Source organism: Topomyia yanbarensis, chromosome 2 (genome assembly GCF_030247195.1).
Source record: "Topomyia yanbarensis strain Yona2022 chromosome 2, ASM3024719v1, whole genome shotgun sequence".
Taxonomy (NCBI): Eukaryota; Metazoa; Arthropoda; class Insecta; order Diptera; family Culicidae; genus Topomyia; species Topomyia yanbarensis.
In genome coordinates, this window is record NC_080671.1 from 390,895,891 (window position 1) to 390,908,322 (window position 12,432).

The 12,432-nt window shown below is 35.1% G+C and overlaps 2 protein-coding genes across 2 annotated transcripts; both read right to left on the bottom strand.

Annotated features, from left to right (window-relative positions):
• Positions 1-7,743: 7,743 nt before the first annotated feature.
• On the bottom strand, positions 7,744-8,853 carry LOC131684784 (uncharacterized). The gene has a single exon (XM_058967925.1). It carries the CDS (start codon positions 8,810-8,812, stop codon positions 8,291-8,293), a length of 522 nt encoding a protein of 173 aa, XP_058823908.1. The 5' UTR covers positions 8,813-8,853; the 3' UTR covers positions 7,744-8,290.
• Positions 8,854-9,456: 603 nt separating this feature from the next.
• On the bottom strand, positions 9,457-10,856 carry LOC131680819 (uncharacterized). The gene is made up of 3 exons (XM_058961529.1): positions 10,525-10,856; positions 10,114-10,462; positions 9,457-9,773 (listed from the first exon to the last, which is right to left on the bottom strand). The coding sequence occupies exons 1-3, from the start codon at positions 10,669-10,671 to the stop codon at positions 9,457-9,459; spliced, it is 813 nt and encodes a 270-aa protein (XP_058817512.1). The 5' UTR covers positions 10,672-10,856.
• Positions 10,857-12,432: the final 1,576 nt, after the last annotated feature.

Below are 12,432 nucleotides of genomic sequence, written 5' to 3' on the forward strand. Positions count from 1 at the left end.
AACTGGCACCATCTGGATGTCTAGTTAAATAGCATATATCTAAACTAGTACCCAAATTAGCACTCGTTTGACACAAAAAATTCCAAACAGTTCACACGACATATGTGAACGTCTATGCAACTGACTTACCCTGGGTGATACCCGGAACGCAAAACAGAAGCTCTGGTTTGCTGACGAGAAAACGAAAAACGAAACGTCGTATGGCTAGGGAGCCAGTAACTAGCACCATCTGGGTATTTGTATTTAAACCTGGGACGGGACTTGCCGATAGATGTTTTCTATTTCTTTTTTTTTCTATTCATTCTATCGTTTGTCTCACATAGCCTCTCTTGAATTGCAGTCTGAAACGAGACGGAATGGCCAAAGGTATTAAAGGATTAATGATAATTGATTGATGATTTCAATTTCGGATGAAAGATAAGTTTTAATTCTTTTCTATTTGGTCACTACAAAAAACATCTAGTTTAGCATCTCAAAAGATGAAAAATAATTATAATATTGTATATTACACATGTTGTAAATAATTTAAATTTTACGATATAATCAACTCTATTCAAAATAGAAAGATTTTGACAATTTTCGACAAATCTTTCAACATTTACTAATATAGTATTGAAACAAAATCTCAATCATTCCTTTATTGACATGTTTTTAAAGAAAAACTAGTTATAACCGACAATGAGCTCAGTTGAATTTCTGTTGTTTGTGTACTGGGTTAGGTAGTTGCGTCCAGGCTTAAACAAGCCTTACAAGCTTACAAGCAAGTTGCTGTCTCTACTTTGATGTATTTCAGTAAGGTGTGCATATTTACTAGCTTGCTGTCTTTTCGTATGATGTGCGTCTTGAATCAAAATCAATAATAATTGTCAATAACTATTATTTGAGAATCTTGCAAAATTAAAGGAAAATTTAGTTATATTTTTTATTTTTCTGTTAAATCAACTAATTAGGAAAATAATAATTGGTTTTATTTTATTAATGGAATGGCTTTCAGTGCATAAAAAACGATGGATCACCCGACGCCCGAGAACTTAATTACTAGTTGAAATATTGGCAATGCTCCGGCAGAATATGGAACGAAATCGGCTTCTTTGTGAATCAGCTCAGAAGAGAGAAAAGCTCAAATTTATTCATACAAATCCAACTAACAGTTCGAGATGGCTCAACTGAACCCGATCGAGTACGTACTGCACCGAATTCTGGATCAACTGGAAGCGACTATTTGACCGTCGTGATGATCGGAAGCCATATTCTACCTCTATTGAAGCTTTTATGAAGTTTTTCTTATTTTTATTATTCATATTACGAAAAGTTCTCGTAAATATTAAAGACTCACATATTTCATCAATAATACGTTTGCCTAATGCAACCGATTCGTAATAAGCCAACGAAAGTCGTTGAATGGTTTTTACGAAAATTTGATAAAAATAAAAGTATTTCAATAGAACTACGAATGATTCGTCATATGTACGAAAAATTCTGTAAAAATTGTCTGTACGAAACTAATTTTTAGCATTTTACGAATATATTCTTTCAGTGTAGAATCTAATATAACTCCCAAAACCCTATACTTCCACATTTTGCTACAGTCTGATTTCCTAAGACAATCACAACATTCGGTGTTTGTCGTTTCCGACTAAAGGTAATTGAATTACATTTTTTTTCACGTTCGGTTGTGAGAACCTTTTTCTACACCCGTGTGGAAACGTATTAATATCTACGGCATTTCTTATCTCCACGTAAAGTTTCAAATCGTCCGCAGAGATTAATATTTTCAGTTTTTTGATGATGAAAGAGAAATCGTTCACGTATAAAATAAACAACAGAGGACCTAGATGAGAGCCTCGTGTAACTCCTGAGATGCTTTCAATTGTGCAAGATTGCGTTGCTTTAAATTTAATTATTTGCTGACGGTCGGATAGATATGATTCTAACCATGTAAGTTAGCCTAGGTTCAATTCCGAACTTTTTCAATTTATGAACTTTGACGCTTTTATCTATTCTGTATTAACCTCTCAAGTATTGGGAAGATCGGGTGACTATGTTGCGAGTTTTTACTATAAATGTAAACAAAAGTCGCACTCACACGTGTCATAGGTGTGTACTGATGATAAAATTTGTATGGCGTGTCATAATCGTGCATGGAAAAATTTCCATAGAAAAAAATCATCAATTATTAACTTCTATTCATTTCTTTGGCTTCATTTGATCTACAAACAATCGGTGAGATGCATTTTGAAGGAAATGTATCAGGGAGTCTAGAAAAAATAGTTATTTTTGGTTACATTGTTACCAAATATGCTCCATTTCCAGTTTAAAACTTAAATTGCATTTTTCTCGCAGTTCGTGCATTTTTGTTTAGAAAATGATTATGCCATTGTGTTTCTCAGATAGTTTTACATATAAAAACATCTTATGCATCAAGATAATTTGAGCCAATACCCAGACACAGTCATTTGAAGCAAAAACTTAAAAAAAGTCCAGCACGTCCTCAGTGACCAAACAGAATGTCAAAATTCTGTAAACGCCACTTTGTAGAGATTTTTTAGACATATCTAACTCAGTTTACCGTTTACAGTTGGCGTTTGTCATAAGATAGCACAACAGTGACGATATTCATTTGAAGAATGTTGCAAATAGGTTGCAGATTTATTCCGTGCTATCATGTACGTTGTCATTCAAATGCATTATTGATGTAAAATTGTCTGTTTTTTGGCTTTGGACAAGGTTTTATGAGTCAAAATCTGCACCCCTTCGTTACTTTCAGTTAGTGCTTACTTTTTGCCAAACAACATTATTTAGCTTCTGTCTGATATTGTCATAGTTGGCCTTATGGAATTCAAATGCTTCCTTAAAGATATAATCGCTGAGGTTTTTATGTTCATGGATGAACAAGGAAAACGTAGCAGTTCTTTTTACTGACCCGAACAGATGCAACATATTTGACAACAATTAATGGTTCAAACATTTAAAACCTGCTTTGGATTATTTTCCCGTAAGTGCGTGGGCAATCGGTTAAGATGCATTCCCCTTTGTATCTTTCGCACATGGTTTTCGTCCGCTAGCACTACTGTTTACTTACTGTTTCCGTTATGTTTGAATTGAATAATCAAGGAGAGAATAAGTCTTTGGACTCGCCTTCTCACCACAAGAGAAAAGAAGTTTCTCAGTTCCGCATTGCGGAGGTGATGATACTGGAGATATGTCACTTCTGTAAGCCTAAGCTCCATTTTCACGATCGCAAAATTATACTACCTAACAAAAACTCAATGTTTTCCTTGTACTCGAGACAATGCACGCTAGATGGAGAGCCTGCTAGTTGACGTTTACATTGTTCGATTGTAGGTCTGAAACGGGCAGAAGTAGAAAGCAGATTGTTTTTTTATTATAATTCGTTTATTTGACACGGCTCATAGCGGTAGCTTAACGGAGCCGTGGATCTTTTATATGTTTACAAATGTAAAAATAAATAATATAAACAAATATTATTATAATATTGGATCTCGTGCGCGCAACTTTTTATTGCAAGAGGAGACCTTCTTTCGCAGGGTTTGCTGGCAATCTGCATCTGGGGGGGTCATTTAATTCTTTTTTGTTTTTCACGTCCAGGTCGAAGTCGGCTTGGTGTCCGCGATCAGATGTTTTTCCCTGTTTCTTGCACTTATTGTTGACCAGCGTAAATCCGTCACTGTTATTATTTTCCTTGACAATGTTGCTTACAGTTGATTTTGCGGTACTGGATGCTTCTTTTGTGGTTGTCATTATGGTCTGTGCAACTGCTGCCATAAATTTGGCCACCGTTTGTGGTTCAAGCATTGGTATTGAAAACTCTGTTTTGGGTTGGTTTGCCGTGGATGAGTTGGCAATCGGCTGAAATGCGTCTTCCTCTGCATCTTCCGCGCAAGGTTATCCATGATGAGCTGTCTGATTACAATACTTGCACGTAGGAGTTTGCCCCTCATGGGTGCATAGCGTAGTTTGCATAATTGTAGTTCCGTGAGTTTTGAGTTTTATTGTCAAGTAGGAGGGTGCCTTTCAACCCTCATCCTCACAACAAAAACGTTGTTAGGAGTACCCGGGAAGAAGTTTTTCCAAGTATCAGGTGTAACGGATTCTACTTCTCCGTATTGCGACATGCATTTTGCAATTGGCTCAGGAGGGGTACGAGGTGATAGGTCATATAACCTTACATCTATATAATCATTCTCAATATATACGGGATTCTTAATTCCAACGTTGTCACTTTCAACCACGTGTTTTAAGTTGTTCTTCAAAACGAAACGCTCGGCTTGTGCTAACGTGTTGAATGATATTAACACTGCACTGCGAAGATGATGATACTGCCCAAGTAGCAATTTTTGTTTCAGTAACTATTTCATAACCACTTGGCAACAAAAAATATGTGCTGTTGCGACTGACATCTAACTTTCTGCGCGACCCAAAAAGCGCAGTTTTAGGCCGAATTTCAACATAATATTGATTGAGCAAAACAGTAAAAACTTGTTGCCGGTTCGTTGCACTAACGATGCTAGCATAGCTAAATGAAATCATATTGTTTTCAACATGTTGATTGTAGGTCGCAACAAGATTTCTTAATCATACCTTTTTGCCGTTCACCTGGACTGTCAATCGCAACTGAAAAGTAACCTATTTTCTTATAAATATGTTAAGATTATGTCACCAGTGGAAATGAAAATGAAGACCAAGTCCAAATATATGTTGATAATTTAAATATGAACAGTAGTGTCATTTTTCATATCAAAAATTGCGAATGAAGCATAAAATTGCACTGCGCAGCAGAGTCTATCGAGTGATATTTCATTCTACTTCTAATTATTTCAAGCGCTCTTGGTGAAACCAAATCCGCAATAGTATTTAAAAACCATTTTTCATTAGGAAAACCGAAACATACTAAAAATCCAATATTATTCAAAGAAAACAAACATTAAACATAAATCAGGGACACAAATTGCTTTAAAGGTAAACATTTATTAGGGTTCCCGAGCCGGTTGAGGTTTTATTTCCAATATATTAGAAAATGGAGCATATAAGCAGTATGGCTTTCAACCCATCCAGGGCCAAATTAAGGATGTGATTTTGGTGAATACGAAACAATATGCTTTCCGAACTTATTTTTATTAATGAGCAAAGCTTTTAATTTGTGAACAACCATTTTCCAGCATACGGTTTGTCTCCATTGAGTAATTTTCAGTTTGCATCAAAATATACCTTTCCTTAATATGACCCTGTACTATACTACTCTTACTGAAACGTTCTAGTTACAAAGTCGTATTCTTGTCATGCATATGTATCAGGCACATATCATCATTATACCTTGAATCACAAACTCATATGTATTGATGAAAGGCATTCGCAACACTGAATTGACCAATTCATAACTAAAGTTCAGCAAAACAAAAATTAAGTTGTCTTTTTGTTTCCATTGCGTTGAGAAAATTCCCTGGTGCCAATTCATGCGCTACACTGCAAAAAAATCGCACATAAAATTCACCTGAAATCATACGTAGATATTTTCTACTATACTTTTCAGGTGAATCTTACATGTTTTGACAAAGAAATGCAGTTTCAAGTGAGTCAGATGAACACTATATGATTTTCACGTAGATTTCATCGTAATATACAATGATCTTCAAATTAAAATTTCTTAAAAATCACAAGAATATTCACGTAAATATAACTGGATGTTCAAGTAACCTTTAAATTTGTTTGTGGTAAATTTTATATGTAATTTAAACAGATTTTTCTTTCCAAGAATTCATAAAAATTTAATGGTTTTTTAAGGCAACGTTTTTTTATTTACATCAATCACTCAATACAATCGATATTAAAACTATTTTTAATCCTAAACATATAAAGATGATCGATCTTGTGCAAAGTAATTGGAGGTGTTCCAAATAACTCAATATCAACTATATCAACTATTGCGCTTCGTGCCTTAACCTCATATGCCAAAAAATGGTCATTATAATCCCCTGTTTCCCAAAACTGACTAACAACGAAAATTGAACCACCTAATGAGATGAAATCCAAAATTTCAAAGAGATGTATTTTGTTTTTCTCTAACCGTGTCAAAAAATTCCCAGCACTATACTGCGTTCCTTTATATTCAATTGAGCTCGAAAACATTACTATGAAATCCGAGTTCAAACGCAGAGGTTGTAACAAATTTCTGAAATAATGTCTAAGTCGTAGGTCGCCCGTTTTAAAATTACCAGTAGTACAATTATCACTGAAACTTTTGTTAGACGCATCGTAATAGAATTTCAAGCTGGCTTTCACTCCTAACGTGTAGCAAAGATTTTTTCTTGATGACATTACATGTGCGTATTGCTTGAATCCTCTGTGTTTTGCTTCGTAACGAAAACACATCATTTTTTCTATCGGCCCTGAGATGCGAATAATTGACGGATAATGGACAATAAAGTGATGCTTAGGTTTGAGGTCTTTTTTGAAAAGGATAATATATAAATTATGATGTTGACTAATCTGTTCACGTAATTGATCAATTTCTTCTGATGAAAATGAACGGAGAAGGCACAAATGAACTAATTTAATCAACGATTTACAATATGTCCAAACTTGATCTTCAATAGGAATGTACTGACCAATAAGAAAGGTGAAATAATGAGTAAAGCAGCGCATTTCACTGGAAGTCATTCGTAACGAAACGGTTTTCTTTTTTTCTCTACTATAATATTCAGTTATATCTGGCATGCGTTTCATTTCGCTATCTAGGCACAACTTAGCAAATATCTTTCGTCGTGTATTGAATTCACTAACTGTGAAGTATCTTTTAGTATAAATGAAATAGTCTAGTGCCTCAGTGAAACCGTATTTACAAATTCCATTGCTGAAAATGTCGTGCATAGCATCTACACTACGATTTTCGATTACATGAAAGGATGGCAGATTATTGAATATAGAGTTGCCTGCAATACCAGTATCACAATGTCGCCCAATATCAATATCTTCATCATAATCTTGTCTTCGACGCATACAATCTGCATGTTCTATCACGTCCTTCTTAAGCAATTCTTTAGGTCGTCTACAGAACCGGCAATAAAAGGTAGCATTAAAACCACTTGATAAAAGTAGCATTGTATGCACTCCTAAGTTATCTCCTTGTACCAAACATAAGACGAACCTAATTAATACTGCTTGTCTGTTAAGCATAAACGTGATTCCAACTTCTTCTAAACCTTTAAACTTCTCTATAAGGGCATATAGTAGCTTATTGAATCCAACTACCTTGATGTTTAGCATTCCTGCTACAAATATATTGCATAATTTCCCTTGAAATTCTTCAGGGAACGTTGGAAAACTGTAATATATGCCACATATGGAATGTCTATTACTATGAGAGCTTTGGGGGTCATTTACCTCAAATTCATCACTGTAAATCCAGATTGGAATGATAATGTCGTTTTTATATTTTTCTCGGATTTGTTTCCATCTACTAGCAGCAACAAAGTTTTTAATGTCCGATGTCTTTTCAAGTTCTACCGTGTTACTGATAGTTTTCTCTAATAATGCTCCACATTCAAAAAATGTTTTAATTTGATATTCAACTGGCATTAACATTAGATAACTACAGTTTGGTTCGATGCCCAACTCATTCACTACATCGGCTGGCTTATTAATAATGTTATCATTTTCAATAGCAATGATTACAGGCAATTTAAATCCATGTGTGCGTAAATACTTAAAAAAGTTGTGGTCTGAACTGATTAAAGAAAACATTTGTTTAAGTTTGGAGAGATAACATTTAAAATTAAACTCAATTTCAGGATCTGCAAACTTTAAATCCAACAATTCCATTTGGCAAGCAACTTCTTTGAAGATTAATGAGACTCTACGTTGAATGTCGTATACATCCTTGCGCGTAAAATTGTTCTTCATATGCATACTTAACGTAAAATCCGCCGTTGATTTATCAATCGCTTCAAACGTTGGAGATAGGTATTTTGAAAGAGTATTTTGTTCATTTGAATCAACTTTTTGTTTTTTATTTGAATTTTGGCTGTAGTTTGATTCCCTGCTCTCATGATTCGATTCATTTGACTGGTGACTAAAGCTTTCTGTTGCTAAACCTGTTATTGAATGCCTGCTCATGTGCTTTTTAAAAGGATACAGCTTTGAAAAAAGTTGATTGCAATTCATTACAGTACATCTATACCGATAATCTACTGGTACTACATGGTAATTTTTAAGATGATCGAAATAATCGCTTACATTAGAAAATATAAACTTACAGTCAGATAGCATACAACTAATCATTTTTGGTTACTGATGATATGTGCTGAGCAGACAGATACTTTTCCAGACGATTTATTGCAGCATATGACTCACGCTGGCGGATCGAATATGCATAAGAGCTTATGAAGTGCCACACCAACTTAGACACCTTCGAAAAAGGTAATCCGAATATTGCAGACAGCTTTAGAAGTACGTCCGTTGCTCTTGCAGCTGTGTTCACTTCATAGAGTATTTCGTTATACCATATATAAAATGGGCCATCGATTCGAGATACTTCTGTTCCAATAGTAATTAATTTTGGAACAATTGGTAGATTGCGTTCCTCGTAGCCCATACAGATTGTTCGAACTTTTTCTATAGCTGCGTCTAAAGATTCTGCAAAGACAATGGTATCGTCTTGGGCCGTACAGATTGTGGGTTTGTATCGGGATCCTGCTGCGATTGGAGGTAGTACTGTGTGCAATCCTAGCAACAGCGCACAATGTTTAACATCTAAAAATGAAGAAAGCGGAAAATATATAAATAATTGTCTCATAAATTCACTATCACACTCAAAAGAGTACCTTCGCTTGTAGTAGTGCTTTTCAATAATCTCAATAAACCTTCAGCAGATGGATCCAACGCCGTGTTTGAAATGTAAGCAATTAACGCAGGGCGAATAGCAACTAATGCTTGCAATCCACTAGTTCCACCCAATGTGAGTAGTCGAAAATCAATATCAATCTAAAAATGAAAACTTATTATTTTTATTAGTAGTATTCGTAGTAGTTGACTTACCAACTGAAAACCATTCGAATTTTTGTAATGCCCATACAATCTTAAGGCTTTTTTGACGAGCTTTTTGTCTCCTAGTATCGTTTTACGCGAATCAAAACTTATTGACCATTTGTCAAGTACTGTAGACCACGGCGTATCATTCAAAGCTAACCATTCATATGCTTCAATCGATTGTTTGCTGTCGGAGGGTGCATCGCATGTTGACTCGCCTGATTTGAGTTTTTTCAAATGTTCTTCTTCCTTTGCGTCGCTTTTTCTCTTCTTTTGTTTTAAATTTCCAATTTTATTTATTATTTTACCGCCGTGATTACGACGGTCTCCACCTCGGGGAATGTAATAACTCTCCTACAATAGAAAGTATGTTCTTTTTATGTCCCATGCGTAATATAAAATGTGTATGGGTTATACCTTGCGTTCCGATTTAAAGATTGTAGTTATAGCCAAAGCATATCTCTCCAAATCATCCACGCGAAGTTGATCCTTAGTCGCCAGATGATATTTTGCGATAATACCAGCTAATGCCAGTTGTTTGGCCTCGCTCAGTTCGCCAAGTGTTGATCTACGCAAAATATCTTTCCCTTCCTCTGAATTTTTCAAGAGCGCTGCTAAAATGCTTGGAGAAAACACAGTATCAGATGAATATGGTGGGTGTTCCTCGTTGTTTTGTTTTTCCTGTCTACGCTCGGTTTCGTTCGTTTCGATCCCGTCATTAAAACTAGCTGCAAGAAGAATAGGAAAAGATAAATACAAGTGCAGTTGCTGTTAGCTAGAATGCTTTATGTGAAGGTATTATGTCAAATGCACTAAAGCGGCTCTTACACGTTCAATATTTTTTCAATGCGAGTGTTGACGATATTACTTTAATACGCCAATCCCATTTGAAATACACATCGTCAATACATTTTTTTCCATTACACGTACAATACTTTAGTCAATACTGTCTAGTATTGATAAAAATATTGAACGTTAAAACGCGCGTGTATTGCTTTATTCGACGTTTTAAATGCAATTCAAATGATGGAACTTTGCACCGTATTAGCAAATTTGAAATAATCCTACCTGAAACACTAGCAGTCGCTAGTTCCGCCTCGCCATTCGACGACACTGATGGCGTGCTCTGGCTTACATCTAGCAGCTCAAGTTCGTCCAGTATTTTTGAGGACTCATTTCCGGTACATAATGAATCAGAGTCAATCTGACTTCTTATTTCAAGGGGTACACAGCCTACTGTTTTTGTAGACACAATTCCCGAATCGGTCGATTCATTGACGGGTGTAAGTAATAAGCCTCGCTGCTCTCTTTCAAGTGCATGTGTATTCAGCACGCTTCCACTTGACTCACAGGGTTCGTTTGCTCCTCCATTTCCGGGAAGTTCGTTGCTGGTTAATGCACTGAGGATCGCTGATTTCTATAAATTAATAGATACAAATATGAAAATAAGTGTTTACCATAAAATATCAATTGAACTACATTTCTTTTTCGCCAGGAACTTATAGCTTCAAAAATAACCTCAATTTTCCAATCAGCATCCGTTTGCTGCAAATGACACTGTAACTCTTCAATCGAGAAGGTTATTAATTCGAATAATCCGATCCCGCACTCTGAAAATTGAAACATTTTATAGAGAAGGGTTTATTTATTTGAATATCAATGAATCTTACGCTCGAAAACATCTAGTAGACTTTCAGGGAAGCCTAAATCATCCAACAATAATGAACGCGTATATCCAGTTGACGCCATCTTGAGTTTATAAAACAGTAATTTTCTCACTGTGAGCTCCAGTAAAAGGTATATGAATTTCACGTAACTTTTATCAACATGACACATAACCTTCACTCAAAAATCTAATAAGTTTTATTACCAAGTTGTTAAATTTTACGTGCATCACATAAAATTGAAAGGATTCCTATTTTTTTAACATCACCTGAATTTTCCGGTAAAAAATACTTTTCTAGTTTGTTCAGTGTACGCTTCATTTTATACAGGCATCGAACTGTACGGTGGCGCCGACTATAACATGTTCGGTAAAAATGTAAACATGTGACATGTATGATTTTAACGAGAAATTTCAAAAGGAAATTATTCTTTTACCGCCAAGGTAGCATTAATACCAATAGTTCAACTATTGGGTCATACTCCTAAAAGATGCACAGGGAAATATTATTACAAGAAACAATAACATAATCAATATCCACTAAAATTGGAGCTATTTGAAACCAACGGTAAATCAAATGTATTTATACTTGCGTTTCAGAATAGGAATAAGAACTCAATGATTATAGGAACTGAAATTGGACGCGATTACAATATGAAAAAGAAATTTACTCGCAACTTTAATGTTTTCCAATAAAGAGGAACTGATAGTATTTGATTGCTGTAATGCTGCTACTTTCAACATTTTTTCCAATTGGATTATTTGACAAACTGAGTTCGCATCTGATCATTAATTTGGGTCTAAAAATGCCGGAATTTTATCTAGGAGGTTTGTAAACGGTATCTTTTCAATTAGCGTTCTTGAGAAATTCTTGCATTTTTAGACCAAATGTCAATTAGCATAAGTTATTTATAACAAAATCTACAAGACGCTTTACAGATTTAACAGGGCATTTGCTAAATAGGTTGCTATTGTTTTCGGAAGGTACTTTAACTAAACGATTTGTCTCAAATTCATACTACTCGTTCCGATCTATCTACCATTTTTCTTGTTCTTAGTGCCGAAATTATTTTCAAATATTATAGTTGGCGCCACCGTACAGTTCAGTGCCTCTATAATATCAAATGGAGCGCATGAAGTGTCATCGATGAATTTTCGCAATGTAATGGCAACAAAAATACAACTTATTTTTCGTTTTGCTAAGCATTTGTTGTGAGCTTGTTGATTCAGTGTTGTGAAAGCATTTTGTTGATACGTGTGAGTTTGTGTTGAAAGGCGTAATGATGATATGTGACGGATACATACGTATAACATGAATACGATTTTGTAAACTGAAACGTTTTTAGTAAGAATTTTGGTGTTTGACAACTGTGCAATTGTCATAATACATATCACAAAATCGCAACTAATTTTCAACAAACACTGCAACATCAGCAACCAGTTCGGAACATTAATGAACATGTTCTAGCTGGCAACATAAATGACTATTTGGTGATAAAAGATGTTATGAAATAACCTTGATGTTATCTATGTTCAACCAGTGCAACAAAAATAACTTTATTGTCCTTTCCTTGCAACATAGTTCGGACTTAGACAAATAAAACTAGTTGCGATTTGCTACTTGGGTGAAGGTACAACACTTCCGTAAGTCTAAGTTGCATTTTTACCTTCAGAAGGTATTCCACTTCACTAAAACTCGGTCGTTTTAAACAAAATTTGAAGTC

Excerpts from the sequence above, each read along its gene's own strand:
- LOC131680819 (XM_058961529.1), bottom strand. The coding sequence starts at position 10,671 with ATGTTTCAATTTTCAGAGTGCGGGATCGGATTATTCGAATTAATAACC. Across the intron at positions 10,463-10,524 it reads GTTCCTGGCGAAAAAGAAAT|AAATCAGCGATCCTCAGTGC; the intron begins GTAGTTCAATTG and ends ATTAATTTATAG. Across the intron at positions 9,774-10,113 it reads AGCGACTGCTAGTGTTTCAG|CTAGTTTTAATGACGGGATC; the intron begins GTAGGATTATTT and ends TTCTTCTTGCAG.
- LOC131684784 (XM_058967925.1), bottom strand. The coding sequence starts at position 8,812 with ATGAGACAATTATTTATATATTTTCCGCTTTCTTCATTTTTAGATGTT.